General features: G+C 48.9%; 9 protein-coding genes across 9 annotated transcripts; 5 read left to right on the top strand and 4 right to left on the bottom strand.

The window, feature by feature from the left end:
* Nucleotides 1-903: 903 nt before the first annotated feature.
* Nucleotides 904-1,392, bottom strand: EDB91DRAFT_1165238 (uncharacterized protein; the record flags this gene model as incomplete). The annotated part of the gene is made up of 1 exon (XM_041319955.1): nucleotides 904-1,392. A coding segment is annotated over exon 1 (393 nt), but the record flags the coding sequence as incomplete, so codon positions are not given.
* A 261-nt stretch (nucleotides 1,393-1,653) lies between these two features.
* On the top strand, nucleotides 1,654-6,097 carry EDB91DRAFT_899684 (uncharacterized protein). The gene is made up of 9 exons (XM_041328783.1): nucleotides 1,654-2,623; nucleotides 2,679-2,861; nucleotides 2,917-3,072; nucleotides 3,120-3,227; nucleotides 3,290-3,436; nucleotides 3,497-3,659; nucleotides 3,714-3,910; nucleotides 3,963-4,107; nucleotides 4,156-6,097. The coding sequence occupies exons 1-9, from the start codon at nucleotides 1,700-1,702 to the stop codon at nucleotides 5,805-5,807; spliced, it is 3,675 nt and encodes a 1,224-aa protein (XP_041171601.1). The 5' UTR covers nucleotides 1,654-1,699; the 3' UTR covers nucleotides 5,808-6,097.
* A 1,892-nt stretch (nucleotides 6,098-7,989) lies between these two features.
* Nucleotides 7,990-8,655, bottom strand: EDB91DRAFT_1350422 (uncharacterized protein). Its single transcript, XM_041326062.1, has 3 exons — nucleotides 8,565-8,655; nucleotides 8,492-8,515; nucleotides 7,990-8,430 (listed from the first exon to the last, which is right to left on the bottom strand). The coding sequence occupies exons 1-3, from the start codon at nucleotides 8,571-8,573 to the stop codon at nucleotides 8,152-8,154; spliced, it is 312 nt and encodes a 103-aa protein (XP_041171600.1). The 5' UTR covers nucleotides 8,574-8,655; the 3' UTR covers nucleotides 7,990-8,151.
* A 1,057-nt stretch (nucleotides 8,656-9,712) lies between these two features.
* EDB91DRAFT_1254087 (uncharacterized protein) lies at nucleotides 9,713-10,815 on the top strand (the record flags this gene model as incomplete). The annotated part of the gene is made up of 4 exons (XM_041323751.1): nucleotides 9,713-9,838; nucleotides 9,893-10,011; nucleotides 10,082-10,567; nucleotides 10,623-10,815. The coding sequence occupies 4 exons, from the start codon at nucleotides 9,713-9,715 to the stop codon at nucleotides 10,813-10,815; spliced, it is 924 nt and encodes a 307-aa protein (XP_041171599.1).
* Nucleotides 10,816-11,368: 553 nt separating this feature from the next.
* EDB91DRAFT_899563 (uncharacterized protein) lies at nucleotides 11,369-12,624 on the top strand. Its single transcript, XM_041328781.1, has 5 exons — nucleotides 11,369-11,605; nucleotides 11,656-11,800; nucleotides 11,922-12,053; nucleotides 12,114-12,212; nucleotides 12,266-12,624. The coding sequence occupies exons 1-5, from the start codon at nucleotides 11,503-11,505 to the stop codon at nucleotides 12,336-12,338; spliced, it is 552 nt and encodes a 183-aa protein (XP_041171598.1). The 5' UTR covers nucleotides 11,369-11,502; the 3' UTR covers nucleotides 12,339-12,624.
* EDB91DRAFT_899583 (uncharacterized protein) lies at nucleotides 12,417-13,701 on the top strand. Its single transcript, XM_041328782.1, has 3 exons — nucleotides 12,417-12,431; nucleotides 12,576-12,803; nucleotides 12,869-13,701. The coding sequence occupies exons 2-3, from the start codon at nucleotides 12,717-12,719 to the stop codon at nucleotides 13,553-13,555; spliced, it is 774 nt and encodes a 257-aa protein (XP_041171597.1). The 5' UTR covers nucleotides 12,417-12,431; nucleotides 12,576-12,716; the 3' UTR covers nucleotides 13,556-13,701.
* Nucleotides 13,702-14,033, bottom strand: EDB91DRAFT_1316416 (uncharacterized protein; the record flags this gene model as incomplete). The annotated part of the gene is made up of 1 exon (XM_041325192.1): nucleotides 13,702-14,033. One exon carries the CDS (start codon nucleotides 14,031-14,033, stop codon nucleotides 13,848-13,850), a length of 186 nt encoding a protein of 61 aa, XP_041171596.1. The 3' UTR covers nucleotides 13,702-13,847.
* Nucleotides 14,034-14,499: 466 nt separating this feature from the next.
* EDB91DRAFT_1228953 (uncharacterized protein) lies at nucleotides 14,500-15,866 on the bottom strand (the record flags this gene model as incomplete). The annotated part of the gene is made up of 5 exons (XM_041321032.1): nucleotides 14,500-14,712; nucleotides 14,762-14,872; nucleotides 14,926-15,395; nucleotides 15,443-15,561; nucleotides 15,610-15,866. 5 exons carry the CDS (start codon nucleotides 15,864-15,866, stop codon nucleotides 14,620-14,622), a joined length of 1,050 nt encoding a protein of 349 aa, XP_041171595.1. The 3' UTR covers nucleotides 14,500-14,619.
* Nucleotides 15,811-16,615, top strand: EDB91DRAFT_1165208 (uncharacterized protein; the record flags this gene model as incomplete). The annotated part of the gene is made up of 3 exons (XM_041319954.1): nucleotides 15,811-16,062; nucleotides 16,113-16,358; nucleotides 16,413-16,615. Coding segments are annotated over exons 1-3 (452 nt in total), but the record flags the coding sequence as incomplete, so codon positions are not given.
* Nucleotides 16,616-18,386: the final 1,771 nt, after the last annotated feature.

The following is an 18,386-nucleotide window of genomic DNA, read 5'->3' as shown; positions in this document are numbered from 1 at the left end:
TAACACTATCGGCTGGTAATTTGTGTTCTATACTACAGGTTGAAAAAATCTGTTTTTCTCATTGGCTAGAGGTCGTGTTGTCCTGAGATTCCGCTCAGCATCCAAATTCAAACCCAGATTTACCAGTCTAGAGGTAAACCCCTCATGCCCTGGGGGTCTATGGAAACACGAGGCAGGTTAATACAGTGAAACAGTCTAAAAATGCACAGTACACCTCAGGACACCCTCCACCCAAGTCGTACTCGATCGTGTTTAACGCTATCAACCTCCAGTAATAAAATTAGGGTACGGACGATAAGTCATCCAACTGTTATTAACCTATGTTAAAAATCAAGTAGGATGCGTAGGGTTATTAACAAGCATGTTATTAACATGTTATTAACAGTCACGTGACCTAAAATTTGAAAATTTCGCTACAGCTACTACCAAAATTCGTCCCACTCGTTGTCCATGCCTTCTAGGTCAGCATCATCCTCCGTAGCATCACCTTGAGTGCTACACAGGCCGTTGATAGGACTTTCCTCGTGTTCATCAGACAAGGCCTTGGTGACAATTAGTGCGTGAAGGTTTGCATCTGCTTCAATGTCGAAGGCTGAATCCTCCGCCGGTTTAGCCGCTAGTGTCTCATCGAGCCAAGTGCCTTCTTCGTCTTCAAGGATTTCTTCCTGCTCATCTGTGCCCACAGATAGATAGCTGCCAGTGGTTTCGTGGCTTCGACGAGCAGCTGATTGTTTGGGTGAGGAAATGATGGAGTCAAGATCGCAGAATGAAATGTCTGGATGCTGTCGTTCAACCATTTTCTATGAGTCCAGTATGAGAGGACGTCCTGACCAGCATCCATCATTGTGTCAAAAGGGTATTGTCCTTTCACATAGCGCTCGAACTGGCGAACGAAAGCTTCACGAACATCAGCAGCTGTTTGTCCTTTGAGTGTGGGGTTGTGCTGGGACTCATTAGGTTGATGTTTGGTGAGGAAGGCTTCCGCCTGTCGCCAGTTGCTTTGGACGTCCAAGAGAGTATAGGCTTGGTGCCAAAATGTCAGAATCCAGAATGGAAAAGGTTGTTCGATGTCGGCATGGGCATAGATAATAGACCGGCTACCACCCGATATTGCATGTTGCACCCCTTCTAGGAGCTTGTGCAGAACCGCAAGCTGGGGAAGCGGCTGCGTGCGGAGATAATCGAGATATAAGCTGTCCTCAGGTGGGGAGTCAGTGCTAAAGTATTTGCACAATGGCGGAGCAGTGGTAATTGAAGCTGACGGGAGTGAGAATTGAAGGAATGACGAGACAGACAGATTCTTGTCTGGGAGAATAATAGATTGCACTGATACAGGAATAATGAGAATATCATCTGAGGCTTTTGTGTCGACGATGTCAGCCATTTCGAGTGCTCGACTGGTGCAAGAGGGAGGGAAAACAAGTTGAAAACTTCATTGCGAGACACTCGAGTCCCATGTCAGACAACAGCTTGCTTCTCTGCAAGATTTGCGTTGCAAACTTCTAAGTCAATGATCTGCGAGGAACAGCAGAAGGTCGGAAGGCGACTCACAAAGACTATGGGGGTCAATAGACTTATTAGCACCATGTCACCCCCCCACGGCCGTGTGCCTGTTATTAACATGTTAATAACATGTTAATAACACACCTTTCTTAGCAGTGTTATTAACAACCCACTTTTCGTCCGTACCCTAAATAAAATGTCACAACTCATTCCAAGTACCACACCCCTTCGAGTTTTTAAAGATCACACAAACGCTATATGGGGTGTAGCAGTCTCCCCCGATAGACGACGGATGGTCACATGCTCGTTCGACAAGACGCTTCGTCTATGGGACTTGAGGACAGGTGTAGTGTTGAAGAAGATGGAGGGACATCATGGATCGGTGTACGGATTGGGGGTATCACGAGACGGGCAAATGATAGCAAGCGCTGATTTGAACGGAGAGCTCATCGCCTGGCACGGAGAAACCGGAGAACCTCTCATCCAAGCTATCAAAGCCCACTCCCATCGGATCTTGTCACTAGAGTTTTCACCCGATGGTACAGTGCTGGTCACTGGTTCAGAAGACAAAACGACGAAGTTGTGGAACACAAAAACCTGGGAGATGCAAGGAAGTCCGATGCGATGTAGTGGTGGGGTCTGGTGCACTCGGTATTCACCGTCTGGCGAACTTCTTGCCATCGCAACAGTCAACGATATCGAAATTTATAATTCAGACGCAAGCAAACGCGTCGCACACTTCAAGGGTCACACAGGACGGAACTTCGCACTCGCGTGGACGCCCGATGGCAAACGCCTTCTCTCAGGGGGCGATGAAATGGATCCGACCATACGGGAGTGGGATACATCAACTTGGACACAGGTCGGTAGTCCTTGTCAGGCGAGCCACGATAACCATGTCTACAACATTGCCATTCATCCTACGGGCACCCATGTCGCTTCCGTATCTCATGATCATGTCCGACTCTGCCGGCTCTCAGATCGAGAAACCATCGCCACGTTCAAGCACTCAGGTTGGGCAGCATGTGTCACTTTCTCCACGGACGGCAGGCATATCCTCAGCGGAGGTGGAGATAACATGATCTCGCAGTGGGAGACACCCAAGGGCGTGAATTTAGAGGCATGTTTCCATCCTTGACTCTGATAATGCAACTCGAGCATGTTTCACGTCACAGATTCTCTCCGTCAACACTACCACTGCCCGCGACGCATGCATCGCGGGGGACTTATCTAGCGCTGAAATTTTATTCACTCAAGAGATCGACGCCGATGCAAAAAACTACACCTCGTATGCCAATCGTTCATTTGTCATGGCGCGAAAACACGACTGGGACCACGCGCTTGACGACGCAATAAAGGTGATATTGACTGACCCAGCATTGCTTCCTTATGCTAACTTTCGTCGTAACACAGTCCATCACCATCCAGCCCTCCTTGACAGGTTATATCTCGAAGGGCATTGCCCTATGCGGAAAAGGGCAGGTCCGGGACGCGAGGACAGCATTTGACGTTGCCTCTATTTTCACGAACGAAGATTTAAAAACCGTTCATTTCCTTTTCTTGGTTAAGGCATGTTAAATTTTCTCGCAGCTTCCTTATTTCATTACGGTTTTCAGGCCATAGCACTATTTGGTGCAAACAAACATCAGGAGGCAATGCAGCTTGTCCAACAGCTGGCTGCAGCTTGTCCGAATCATGATGCTCTTGCATATCGTGTCGTAGAAGTGAGTGCCTTAATCAAGCACAGGTTTCGTACATTGAAACCGTTTTCTGATTCACACATTAGGCATATCTATGTGTTCAGCTCGGAGTCGATGCATCGAATGGCTCGCGCCACGACGAAGCTGCTAACCATTTTGCTGCCGCTATCCACTCCGGCGCTTTCTCATCAGGGTCGGTCATTCACTTCGTATATTACGACGACTTGGTGGTGGTACGTTGATGTAATGTAACCGAAACGTCCTTTTCATGCTCCACCACATGCTTTTTGTAGCTGTTTGGGTTGGACCTTGAGTCATTGTGGCAAATCGCAAACCAGAAACGATGTGATGCCCTCGTACGGGCAGGTAGAATACGTGAAGCCCTCGAATCACATCAGCTCATGATGGATATGTGCGACGAAGCTACGAAGGCCAGCTGCCTCGATTGGTCGACTGGCAAGTCTTCAGTAATGCCACATCAACTTGAATTCTCACCCGCATTTTACTCAGTTTTCACGCAAGAATGCAGCATGCTCTGTCTTGCCAACGGAGATACAGCTCTCGCTGCAAGTGACTATGACACGGCTATTGAGCTATACTCTGTGGTTATCGATATGGATTCTGCGAACGACGTGATCTTTGCAAATCGCAGTAAAGCGAAATTGGAAAAAAGGCTATGGGACGATGCGCTTCTCGATGCGCAAAAGGTGCGATGACATCTAGCTTTTCGTAGCCAATGCTCCCTTTAGCTATACATAGGTTATCGAACTAAACCCCTCATCTCACGTTGGATACGAGGTGAAGCATACAGCGCTTCACCGAACCCAGCGCTACGATGAAGCCATCGAGGCCTTTGAAATGATGATCTCGAAATTGGAAAGTGCCACTGACACGCAAATACAAAGTAAGCTACAAGTAACCTGTACGTCATGATGCTCAACTCTTTCCGCAGAGCTGCGCGAGCAGTACATCAATCCCTCCGAAGCAGCAGCTGTCATTCAAAAGGCCATTCACGTTCAACTCAATATTATCCCACTGCGTTTACTCAACACTGCCACCGGACTTCTATGTGACCGAGAAGCGCAGATTAGCGCCTTCAAAACGAGAACAGAGTACAAAGAGCTTCTGTCGTCGACTATGAAGCACCCTGAACTCAGAGCGGAACACATCACGGAAGCGGTGGCGGCGTACTTCCGTTGTGTCATGTTATCCCATAAATGGGACGAGAAGGAGCCGCTGCTGCCGGACATCAAGGGCAAGGTTGTATACGAGTTAGAGGCAGCTGGCAGTCTTGTGAAGTTGCAGTCATTCTGCGACATGGCTCGTAAGGCGGACTATCACTGGGCATGGGTCGACTCTTGTTGCATCGATCAGCATAACAACATTGAGGTCCAAAAATCACTGAACTCTATGTTTGGCTGGTATCACGACTCAGCGCTCACAGCTGTCTACCTATCAGATGTCTTGCCTTTGTCCAAGTCTGGCGCACTGGCGAAGAGCGCGTGGAACACCCGGGGATGGACCGTCCCGGAATTCCTCGCCCCAAAAGTCATCCGGTTCTACCAGCAGGATTGGACTCCGTATCTCGACGACCACTCCCACAACCATAAGGAGTCCGAGAAGATCATGGGTGAATTGGAGCGTGCGACGGGCATAGATGCACGCGCGCTCGTCGCCTTCCAACCGGGAATGAGAGACGCCCGAGAGAAACTCCGATGGGCGTCTACGCGTGTCACCACCGTGCCAGAAGACATTGCATACTCATTATTCGGCATTTTCGGTGTCCAGCTACCTATCCTTTATGGCGAGAACAAGCAAAATGCGCTTGGGCGGCTCTTACAGGAAATTATAGCTCAGTCGGGCGACATAACTGCCCTGGATTGGGTCGGACAACCATCCACGTTCAACAGCTGTCTACCAGCAGACATTAGTTCATATAACGCTCCACCATTTCATGTGCCATCTCTATCCGAAGATGAGATTGAGTCATCGGTGTCCTCGCTGCGAAGTGCTGTGGCTCCAGAATCGGCCTCGAGGCTGTATCAGACACTTGACCACCTGAGTGCTTCTCGCTTCGCGCACCGCCGGTTGCATCTTTCTTGCATTGTATTCCCTGTTACGGAAGCCAAGTGGCGGTCCCGAGATCAGGCATACAGAGTGAAGGCACACGGGCTTCAAGACCTGCAGATCACCACGACACAATTGAATCCGGTTTCGCGGACAAAGCCCTCTCAGCAGACATTCCTGCTTGTCCGTCCGTGGGATCGACGTCTCCTTGAGCTGCCTAACTTCACAGAGCAGTCTGCCTTTGCGGATAATGCGGAGAGTTTGGGAGATTTGTCCGACCCCGAGTCTCCGTTAGACGACTCTGACGAATCGCCCTGTAGTTCGTCTGGAGAAGAGGAGCTGGTTAATTCGGAATCTCACTTGCGAGCCTTGCGATTGATGGTTCGTCTTGGACAGCCGTTCAGCGCATTTTTACTCGCTCGGCAGCCCGGCGGAGAATACCAGAGGATCGCTTCAGATCGTAATATCAGTGCCCAAGTCAAAGACGGGGCTTCTATCCACAGTATGATGGACGTCAGGACCGTAGAGATATTGTAGTGTTTTTTCAACGCAGTTTTCGTTTATCCCTTGACGACGTACATATACATACATACATACATAGATCTCCATGATTCCTTCGAAGCAGAAGTACGCTGGAGACCTGCAATTCATTTCATGCAGCACTAGTACTTCTGTCCTAAATCATCGATACCCTTTCATCCTCCCCCACAACCCCGCATTCGCTTGACACCCTTGCCTTCACTAATTCAGGCCGCCTCCGTTCTATACTTAGTACGAGTAGCAGTGCGCGGACTAATCCCATATTCAGCTATCACGACTTGAAACCCAATTTACACGACCATGCCTGATCACTCAAGTAACGACTACGACTAGGCGAGTAGTTTCAAATCCGCGCCCGTGCCCCACGACAACAAAGCACAATTCTGACGGGATCAGCGTCCAACGTTCAGTCTGGGTCCGACTACTATCGTTCACACCAACACCAAAATTAGGTGTTGTCGTTGGTGGATTGCTGCAATTGCATGCTTTAAGCCGTCTGAGCACCGCAGGGAGGCCTGAAGAGTTTGATGGGAGCTAATTATAAAGCACCACTGAATGTTGGATGCGATGATGGAAGCTATCCTTGTCTTTTTGTATTTGAAAATGTCAGTCGAATATACGGAACCTTAAGTGTGTTTGCTCGAACGGCGGTTGTTTGGATCCAAGGCTTTTGCCAAACAACTTCCTGATTACTAAGCACACAACAGACCAGTAGTACTTACTCTTCAGATACTCAGTACACGCGTTTCCAACTGACTTCTAGGACTAAGAACCCAATCATATTTCTGCCTGGAGCCTGGAGCCCTTCGTCGATTTTAACCCGCTCAAAATCTCACCTTTCCGAGGCGGCAAAAAATAGGTCTTGCTGACTGGATGTGGGTGGCTGCGTTGGAGCATTTCAGAACAACGGAGGATTCTAAACCAGAAGAGCGTATCGAAGGCGAAGGTCACAACGTCTTGCAGGTAAACCCTGCAGCGTAGTTTGAGGGTGATACAGATGCCTGGTATGAAACCTATTCTTCGTGGACCGAAACTAAACCCAAAGGTACGTTTTGTGCTCAACATTGAGAATACTAGCCCGTGCCTTCAGTATCCGAATCTCTCTCCCTCGACATCACTTTCCCCAACCACTCACACGTCTACCTACGGCGTCCCAAACACGCCACAATCTACTCCTCACAACAAGCCCCAATGTGACGATACACAGACCCCTTCCGTCTCCACAGTGCAGACGTCTTCGAATACCTCTCGGACTCCTCCGTATCCTTATACAGCTCCATCCCACTCATGCATACATACCGCTTAATCAACATTCGCAGTCTTCGACGCGCTCGCTCCAGCAACTTGGATCAACATCTCGCATACACACAAGAAAGACGTGGAAATGCACCGGACATCAGAATCCAGTATTTCGACGTGTTATTGATCCCAGGACCCATCTCGAAGACATATCCAAGCAGTATACGCGTCTTACAGGCACCGCGCCTCTCCTTGCGCGCTCGGGTATCGCCAGTGCAGGTGGAACCATGTCAGTTCAGACGACGTACACGGCGTGCAGACGAGATTTGATGAGGAGAACTGCCTCGTAGATGTTTTCTGGCTTGATATCGAGTATACGGAGGAGCATATGTATTTTATGTGGATTGAGAATATGCTACGATATGCGGTAAAAGTATATTAGCAGGGATTCGTGCCTGAAGACGCATCTCCAACCACAACTCGGAATTTCTGGGCAAAGCGGCGGAGGCAGGAATGTTTCGAAGTACGAACCTGTAAGTCATAATAAAAGGACGTCCATTGGCTACATAACGTTAATGCTACAACTATTCTTTATGATAGTGGGTATAAAACACCAATAACCAGCACCACCACTCAAGATATCGTCTGGAACGAACACTTCGGCTGTCGACGCCTCGTGGCTACGTTGCCCCAGGTAGGCGAGTCATCTCCTCTGGCAGTATTATCGTCGCACGCCGGGGCATGATACCAAGCACCTGCTGCGTGTCTAGAGGGCACCTACGTCGCATTCACAGTCACAGGAAGCACCGCGAGACTCCGATTCTCAGATCCTCTATATAGCTGCAATTTGTAGCTTTCACCTGCCCCTCGTTTGATCTGATCGTGGAGATGATGATACAGACCTTATCGCGTCCTAATGTCCACTCCTCCTCCTCCATAATGCCAAGAATGCCGACGTCGTCAAGTCCAAGGTCTTTGGGGAGCCAAATATATCAGGTAAGTAGTGTATGACTATCGGGGCGCTTTGTTTTCATATTATCGACAGGTTCAACATCGTACATGTGTTTACGTAGAGTAACACACTTGGAATAGGAGATATATTTCAAAGCTGCTTCACTTTCACCTTCGTGATATCGGTGCCCATCTGCTTCCAAAGTTTATCTTTACCCTTCGGGTCAGTGACTACAGCTCCCTCATCGCTTGCACAATTCCAAAAATAAAAGTCGGTCCCAGAGCTAAACACATATTGATCGCCGTGCACTTGTTCCAGAATATCCTTGATAGTGGCAACTGGCTTTCCAATGGAAGTCGCGAGCATGGTTTTGACTTTGACTTCGGCAACGATTTTGTCAGTCCAGCCTTTTGGGGCGCTCACTGTCGCCTGTATTCAACAAGTCAGACAAGTGTTGTCTCGTGATTTCAAAACCGCTGCGAGCTCGCACCTCAGAGGCAGAATCTGTTCCTGTCTGCGGGAGATAAGTGACGGTTCAATGATTGTCATACGATAACACATACTGCCATCATATCAGATCGAGGTTCTGCGTGGACGTGTAGAGGAAGAGGTTATTAATTTGGGATCGATCTAGTTGGTCGCTGTTCGGTTGTGACTCGACCTTATAAGTTACGCCAGGTATTTCAATCTGATTACATGATCATGTGTATCTTGCTCAATGCGTTTCTGCTCTAGACCTCTTATCACCGACAAACATTCCTCGCGGAAAACCGAGGGATGGGCTGCTGGGGCGTAAGTAGTAGTCATTGATATGACTCGTCTCCGGACAAATACCGGTGTCACAACGAAATGGCGAGGAATGGTTCGTAAGTAACTTCATTTCAAATGGAACTATCACTGGGGTAACTTCCCTTCAGAAAGTCGGAGATTTCGTCGATTGAGGCAGTCCGGTGGCACGTATGGAGCCAAGTGCGGGCCAAATTCAGGGACAACGTATGTGTGCGACAAGCTCGGCGAAGTCGAGTGGAGTGTAATTCTAGATTGATGACGCCAGCATGTCGTAGTCCCGTCAACCCGTCATCATACATCTCCTAATGCCTGCCGTTTTCCTCGCACGTCTGTCTCGCCCGCTCGCATCCTTTCGTGCCCGCCCATCCTGTCCTCTTCCGCGTGGATTTGCGCGCATCGTAACCCCCATGGTGTCTTTATCGCTATTCCTCCCCTAGCCACAACAGTTAATTCCATACTCTGCTAGGAGGCACCAGTGGACCGCCGCGCACCCACACTTTGACCCAGACTTGGCCCCAGGCCATCTATTTCAAAGATGGCCTCCTATGTGCCTTCCGTGCACCTACACTTTGGCACAGACTTTGCCCCAGACTGGCCATTTCAAAGATGTCCTCCAGGAGATCAGAAAGTCGGAGATTTAGTCAGTCTAGGGCCACGCCCCAGACCGGCTATTTCAAAGATGGCATCTTTGTATTCAGTAATGTGACGTGGGTAGGCCATTGTAAGTCCACCCACAGATTCTTGACATTCAAGATCCGAGCTGAAAAAGACAAATCGCCTAGACCCTGCGAGCGCTTCTGCCTACTACAAAAAGTTGAAGTGTTAATGTTCAACGTCAGGACTCCAATACAACAGGAAATCGTGGCAAGGCTAGTGTAGGGTTTTTCTTGTCGTTTTCGCGCTTACACTGTATTGTCACAGCATGGAGGCAGTGTCAATGGATCGTGCCGCATCAACGGCGTCTGACCTTAAAGCAGCGTTTAACAACAAGGTGGAAATGAATCAAGTCAAGGGGAAGAAGTCTGCGTTTGACTGGAACAAGGGCGATGTGAGTCGAGTGGGATAAAACATGACTCATTGCGCTAAATTTCCCAATGCATAGATATTAGGCTTCTTCGACGATGTCGAGCATAAGCCTGGGCCAAAGACAGGAGGTTACAATGTCGAAGCGTCTGCCCAAGCAAGTTTCAAGAAGGTAGTGGACGCAATCAAGAAGCTTGTGTAAGTCTGAGCGATCGTGATCATCGCTCGCAGTGGTAGTCTCTAACTTTATTCAATTCACTCACATCAGCAACAACAACGATAAAAAGAAAAGAATATTTCTAGATTCTGAGTTGCATGCTACGTACCAGCACAAGGAATTCCGCCTCGAAACCATTTTTGATCTCGTCGGATGGATCTTCTCTGTTACCGGAACTTCGCCGGCCGCCGCAACCACAAAGAACTACTATTACCCCCTCGCGTGTCTCTACTCCGTTTTCTGGCGTCGACTAACCGAGGTCAACCTTCCCTTTGACCACGACCCTGGGATGATCCAGATGACATGGTTCGAGCAAAAACAAGGGAAAGATAAGGTTACACGCATTTGTATATCGGCCACTCTCGATGGTCAAGGGCTTGCACAGCAGAAGAATGCAGCGCGCTTGAGGAGGGAACAAGTTCTCATCGACTCTGGCTTGCTTGACAAAAACATGCGAGGCAAGACTTTGGTAACGAGCCCGAACCCGCAGTATTTTGGGCACTGCGCCGAGACCATCCCATTCTTGTTTATTAAGGCGTGAGTTTTTTCTCTTTTCCATCTAATGCGCCCGAAATATTCATCGTCTCAACAGAGTTCTCGGTAGCGTCGATGCTGCAACTGCTCAAGGATTTGCCTTCAAGCCAAAGTTGATACTCCCTGATAAAGTGGGAGACAAGTTTGAGTATTTCAAACCGACTGGTGTATTTGCGGATCCCTGTGCAAATTGCGCCCATCTTGTCCAGGCGTTGAGGTTCAAGGACCCTAATTTCAAAGCGCCCTCGTAATTCTATACATACATTTCGCGCAGAAGGTTCCGTATCATCTTCAATAGGTTGACTTGACTTGACGATGGTGGCGCCCGGTGGGGAGTTGGAATGGCTGCGGGTTTGTCGACCACATCATGGCCAGCCCCCCTACTATCATTTATGTACTAGTAGTTCAAGAACTGATAAAAGTTTTCTCGAGTTCAAGGTTTTTCGGGAGCTAGTCATCGAGTGATGATGACAAAATTTGACCCGTCGGTACTTCAGTGCATCTCCGATTCTCGTAAGGTGTGAGTTCTACTGCATAGCTGCATTGCAATCTGATTCGAAGCACACAAGGTCCTGCCAGTGCCCACAGTGCCCAGATCCATAATCAAGCAGGACCCAGTATGTCATATGGTCTGGCTACATAGGGGAGACTAGCTAAGATCTGGTCTTCGGTGACCATGGAACTCCACGGGAAATAATAAGTACGGCTATCATCATACGTACCAGTCCAAATCCGGCAAGCTCGAGGGCGTTGAACTTGTAATAGCCCAATTTAGAACATTGTTTGTATCCGAAGCCTTTGCCAAACAATTGTTCACCCAAGTTGGCCTTGACGGTTGATCAGTTCCTCCGATCCACCTCGTAGACGATCTCCCTGTAGCTCGTGCCCGACGTCCCTATCCCCGGTCACGCGATACCGAGAGTCGATAATGCGTGCAGATGAGGCGTCTGAGAAGATGTTTTGTTACCCTCTCCAGCATCGACTCGATCGGGGAGGTTGCAGGACATCTCTTCCAACACTACACCCTTGAATCTGCAACGGGTGAGGCTGTTTTTTGTGCAGCAGAATTGTGGACTTTGATTTCCATCAAGGCCCGCGGATCACGATACAAGTAGTAAATCAGCAGGGATCCGAACCTGGAGAAGATCTACAACTACACTCTAAACTTTTGGGCAAAACTAACGGGCTTGGACATACGCCGTGGCGTTGGGCAGGAATTTTTACAAGTACGAAACCGTAAGTCATCATAACGAACGTTCATTTATACGTAACGTCAATGCTACAAATACTTTGTATAATAGTGGATACGAAATTCCGATAACCTGCATCAGGAATCAAAAAATTATACTGAGCGAAGTCTTCAGCTGTCAACGCGTTGTAACCACGCTGCACTGGGTAGGCAAGTCATCTCGTGCCAGCATCATCTTGGCACCCTTGGACACGATTGCAATCACCCACGTGTCTGGGTGGCACCTACATCACAGTCACAGTAAGCACCACGACTCTATGATTCTCAATCCCCGACACTCACCACGACCAACCGCGCCAGCTCCCTTGGCATCACCACCCTCCTTGCTCTCCGTATCTCAAACTCAGGTTCGGTCCCATCAAGCTGCGCATGCGACGGCCCAGGCCCATTGCGAAGCTCGTACGTGAATTGTGCGTGGGATATCTGTGAACAGGTTCGAATCGTCATGGAAGACAGAAGACATGTTATAGTCAGCACGACGACCGCACGAGGGAAGAACGTGGTCACAGACCTGTTGATTCATGATAAGCAAGCGACTAACGCGTGGCACCTCTTCCGCTCGGTTGGACGACAAATTCTATTGCGGATCAGGTTTTCAAACCCGCGGATTAAATACTCGTATGTCCTCGCTTTTCATCACCACCACACAAAGCGAGGGCTGTGGATGGATGAACGCCAAAGCCACTTTACCAAAAAGAAACGCCGGTGGCACAGTCACGGTGTGTGGCGGCGCTTTTCTTCCACACTTACTTGTGTCCACAGCTGTGAACCGCACGTTTTGCTTAAATCCCTCCTTCGCTATGGTGAAGATGACATCGTTCCCTTCCTCTCGCGACGGGCAATCCGATATTCTAGCTGGTATTTGATAGCTCTGGATCTGTCTCATTGCATATAGACATAGACATGGCCATGGGAATAGACATGAAAATGGATACTGCACGTTTCGACCCCATGGACGCACAACGTTTCGACCCGCTGCGGCGCAGCATGGTAAATATCTCATTTCATTTTTGCAACTTCTCTCGTAACATCAACACTCACCATTCATTCTACAGAAAAAAACCTCGCCATCTCAAACAGGCACTTTCAAACTGACAATGGGGCAGGGCCTTTGCATCAGAACTCGCCCGCGAGCGGCTGTGGGTGCTGTGTGGCCAGATCATGAAGTTGTTGTCGTTCCTCTTTCGGCGGGAGATGGAGATTTGGAATCGGAGGGAGGGTTTGCGTCGCGCTCCTCTACACCCACATCTACTCCTACTTCCACGACAGATACGCGCGTGTCTTCTCCTACGTCTGGTGTTGATGTCCCCCAATCACACACTCAAGAAGTCGACGGTATCGTGGTTACGCGTACTATCATCCGTGCTAATCCCAATCCCAATCGTACACCATCTCGAAGGCCATCTCGAACACAGATGACACTTACGCGGATGTTCTCGCGCTCGCCACCTCCGTCTACCTCTCATTCTCCCTCTGCTTCTTTGTGCGAACTACCACGCTCCAACCCCCCTTCGCGCCCCACGAGCCCGGTGCTCCAAGCGTTAAACTGTTTCAGCACATCCTCCGCGTTCGAGAGCGATGTAAACGATATGCATGAGAGGGAGGACAGTTTGGGGCCTGTGTTGCATGTGATCGTCACACAGTCGAGGGAGCGGTATGAGGATGATAGGGCGTTTAAAGAGATTGTTGGGAGTGTTTATCCTGGACCTGCCGCTGCCGCTGTTATAGGGGGTGGCGCTTAGGTGCTTGCGCCGTTGGTTTTGCTGCAGCTCTGGAGCCTTGACGCATATCTTATCACGCTAATTAATATGTATCGACTGTTTTTATTCCGTCCACTTTCTGTCCTGCGCTTTTTATGATAGTAGTATTATCTGGTCATGTATGACCTTGGGTAGCACATCATCGACGGGTTTAACATCGTAGATGTGTTTACATGGTACACGCTTAGAGTGTGATATAGTACTTACCAGATGAGTACTTGAGTGGCTCCAGCATCTCTACTTCCAGCTTCATGAAATCAGCGTTCATCTGTTTCTAATTTCCTCCTTTCGTTTTAGTTAATATAGCTCCCTCATCGTTTTCATAGTTCCACAAGTAAAAGTATCTCTCAGAGGAAAACCCATGTTGAGGGCCGCGCACGTGTTTCAGAATGTCCCCGATACTGTCCTTTGGCCATCGCTTGCCAGTGGACTCCACGAGTATTCCTTTGACTGTCTTCATGAACGAATTTGTCAGTCCAGCCTTTTTGGGGCTTAGTGTCGTCATCGTCTACGTTCAGCAAGTTGGACGATTGTCGTCTCATGATTCACAGCCGCTGCGAGGTCGCACCTTAGAGGTGGTACTAGAATCTGTTGCTGTCTATGGAAGTGATGGTTCAATGATTTTCGGACAATCGCATGCAATAGGGTCATACATACTGCCATCACTAGGTAGATTTTTGTGGGCGTGTAGAGGGAAAGATGTTATTGGCTGTGGCTCTGATCGATGCATCGATGATGATGCGAGGACCTTATAAGTTAGGCCACTACCCCTATACTTAGTGTATCCACCAGGTGTTAATTAAGGTATTGACCCGCAGCGCCAGTCCTTCATCATATCTCCTATTTGCGCAAGGAGGGTGAGCTCGCGGTGCGACTGGTTACTGTGTAGTTGCAATTTGAGGCACATGAGGTCCTAGTCTCCCGTAGTCAGACCACAACAGAAGGAAGACGTTCCTTCTTGATTTATGCGGGTATCTAATTCCATGCTCGTCCTTGATTTTACCATCTACAGTCTTCCAACAGTGGGAGTCCAGCTGTCCTTCCTCTCAAGTAGGTGATGTGGTATAAAGTTTAATGTGTGCCTCCACAAGGGTGTCCAAAGCTAGCGCACTAACAGGTGATTTCTTTATCGTGGCTCTCTGAGACAATAATAAGCACGCGGTCACGAAGAGGAAAGTAATTACATACGAGAGCGAACGCCGTACCACGATACACGAACCCAAATATATCCTTAAACTCCAGATGCGCCTTCGATACGCCGACTGCGTCAAGGCGTCTGACGGTGAATTTCTTGATGATCTGTGGAGTGCAATGTTGGGTGCACAGATGCGTAGGACGAGGGAAGGACAAACATATTTATTCTCCTGCTCTATATCGCTGATTTCCTCGTCTACTGCGCGGGTTTTACCTTTATAATCGCTTACGGGTCCGAAGACGTCTCCATCCGCTGCATGGCTGGTTTTCTTTGCGGGAGGAGCGGGCACTTTGAATATACCACCTGTTTCCTTGTCCCTGTCCTTCCCCCGCCCTCGCGGTTTCGAATTCGGTAAATGTAACATCACTTCCTTCGCCCGTCTCACCACTTCCGAACCCTCTCCTTTTCCATTCGCAGCATCGACCATTATCCTAGTGTTTGCCGCGAGTTCTCCGATGGTTTGTTTGCTGGTGAAAAGGTGAAGAGGCGGTTTTCGGGGTGTGGGGTCGTCTGGGCGGGGGCCACGGGTAGCGGGGATGATACGTGCTACACGGATGGTTAGGGATGGAGTCGTCGAGGTAGGCAGAGTCTCTCCGAATATAAGCATTTCGGTCGTTGCGGGACCATCTATGAATCACGGTGAGTGGGAATCAAGTGAAAGAATCCGAACGCACCAGTATCTCCCAAGGCGACACGCACACCAATCTCCGTCCGTCCCTCAGGAGAGAGACGTGATAAGCAGAGTATGTTTTCAAAGTAGACGCGAGATAGGGTAGCGGATGGATGGATGTCCCTGTAGGTTGTGAGTTGGTGTGTGATGGGGTATGAATGGCTCACATACACACAAACGTCATCTGAACTGTCTATGCACAAGTTCTTGAGTAATTCTGTACCTTTTAGTCGGAGGGAGGGGCGACCGCGCATACTTTCGAGTGCAAGTGCGAGGGGATTGTGGAGGAGGTCCTTGTTATCGAGATTTGCAGAGAAGGTGAGGCCATCGAGGAGCAGGTACGAGTCTGGTAGGGACAGTGAACCACGATAGAGTAGACGGGAGCACATCGACCGCGTTGTTGATGCTTGTTTACGCGTTTCAATCATCCACACTTTGCTTTGACGTGAACAAAGCAATTGACGATTCCGAGCGATGCTACTAGATTTGCAGAGGGTATAATTATTGTGTTCGATGATTTCTGTGGCCAGTTACTTACACAGTTTACCTGTGGATGCTTGAGATGCCCAGTATAAATGCGCAGAATTTCCTGGCAGATAAGCATCCCCACTCCAAAGTTCAATGGTGAGCATATTCATCTTCCCCTCCATCTTCTCCGCTGACAACTCGTTTAGCCTAACTCTACTACACTGCACGTGAGCCTATACAATCCCCCTAGCCTCTCTGCAGACGCTCCCGCCGAGTCCGATGCCACCACAGACTCAGAAGACGAGCACACCCTTACTGCTTTCGGCGATGTTTCCGAAGAGCAAATCATTCGCTCACCTCATCGCCCCCTTAATCGATTGCGCTTGAAGGTCAGGCGTCCGTCGTTCCCTATGAAGCGTACAAGTCTTCAAGAAGGGCAGTTCGATCTAAAGGTGCGTATCGCTATGACATGGTTACTTGTGCTCGTATTTACGGTCATACGACAGAGCCCGGCTGGAAAATTCTTGAAGAATAAACTATTGATTTCTTCACCGTCACCTCTATCCCCTTCCTTCTTTGTCGATGCTTTGAAGAACTCTCTTCGATCTGGCAAGCGACGTGCTACTCAGCGCTCACAATTAGACGCTGTCGAGCCAGAAACCGGACCTCATGTAACTGCCTCCACAGAGCCACGAGAGCGCACCTCCAGCAGCTCGAGCGCTTCGTATGACTGCGAATCGGGACAACCAGTCATTTTAAAGGCTGTTCCTTCCGTCGCCGAGGCCCCCGAACCAGCCAAGGGCTGGAGGAAACTGCCTCCCAGGTTGCCAATTCCGAAGTGGGATGTCGATGATTGAGAGGTGCACGCCTCTTGTGCATCAATGCAATCGTATTATAACCATGCTGTATCATTGTATAAATACAAAATAATGATGCGAATCCTCATCACGTCCTATCAGTGTCCAGTCTGCCTCGTTCATGAGCGCTAAGAAGCAGGTTCAGATGTGTTTACGCAGCGTTTAGATCGATACTGCATTGTTCCATATATCAGAACAGAATCACTTGCGCCTTCGGGATATCATTGTATATTTGATTCAAAAGTTGCTCCTCACCCCTCGGCGGGGTAACTACACCCTCTCGGGTTCAACATTGAGCTTCCGCCAGAATGACGTTGATACCAGTCTTGCCTGTGGTAATCCCGAACACGACCTTGACGCTTTTTCCGTCGGGGATTTTGTCAGCCTAGCCTTTTGACGGAGTCATTGCCGCCTGCATTCAGCAAGTTAGAAAACAACTGTCGTCTCATGATTTACAACCGCTGCGAGGGCACACCTCAGAGGTAGAGTCAGTCTATGGATGCGAGGGAGGTCAGTGATGGTTCAATGAATGTTGTACGATAGGTGACACGTACTGCCATAAGGTAGGTTGAGGTTGATCGTCGTGGACGTGCAGAGGAAGAGGTTATTAGCTTTGGGTGATCGATCCGATAGTTGATCATTGATCGATTGCGCCCTCTATAAGTCACACTTATATGTAGGAATTTAATGATAACACAAACGTACCTCGCCAACAAATCGAGGAATGCTCTTACGTAGTACTTAGCAATGGAAGTGCCAGTGCGTACGGGGTAGTTATTGATGTGACTCACTTGTACAATAAAAATCAGTATGATCAGTGATTGGATGAAGATTATCGAAGACTTGCAAATGAACTGGCAGTCTTTGTTGGTGAAAGCTGCCCAAATAGGGAGTCGTTATGATGCTTAACGGTAGGTCTCTGGGTCTTGAAAGTCTTGGATGAGCGAAACGACAATTTGTCATAATTATTGAATCCGAAGTGTGCTCCTCGTTCAATGTTGACTCATCGCTCCGCTTGCTGGAGTTCTTGAAACAAAAAAGATTCATCCGAAACCATCGCCAACACAGGCTTAGCCGAGTTAGCCTTGATTGAACATGTTGATCAACTCACATGTTACCTCGATGCTTCGAGAAGGCTTGGTGACCTTTTTGCAGATTAATCAGAACGGAGATATACTGTTACGAAATTTGGGTAAAAGGAAAACACCTATAGGCGCGTTCCCGGAGCCAGCTTCACATTGTCACCCCTAGCCAGACAAGTGGAAGGAAAACATTCCCTCCTAGCTCCACCTGTCTGCGTCATGGGCAATATCCGGGCCTGCAGCGTGTCTCCGAGATCTGGAGTCATTTGTGAGATCGCACTATGTTGACTGCTTTCCTGCGAACGGCATTGAATGGTTCACGAGACAGAGCGTGGAACAGCAGACAGGCTCGAATATGCAATTGGGAGCTCGTCGTAAATCGTTAGACGATCTTTTCTGGGGCAACATGAAGTAGAAGTCCGTGCATAAGATGAGTGAGAATGATCACATCTATATTTCCTCGAGTGGGGGCAGCGGTGTGGGAAAATAACCTGCACAATATACTTACCTTCGCGGCCGTAAGCACTGCCACTATCAGCCA

This window comes from Suillus paluster, assembly GCF_016628075.1.
Source record: "Suillus paluster strain FC165 chromosome Unknown EDB91scaffold_99, whole genome shotgun sequence".
Classification (NCBI taxonomy): domain Eukaryota; kingdom Fungi; phylum Basidiomycota; class Agaricomycetes; order Boletales; family Suillaceae; genus Suillus; species Suillus paluster.
Note: the sequence above shows the minus strand (reverse complement) of the source record. Positions and strands in the feature narration are given on the sequence as shown.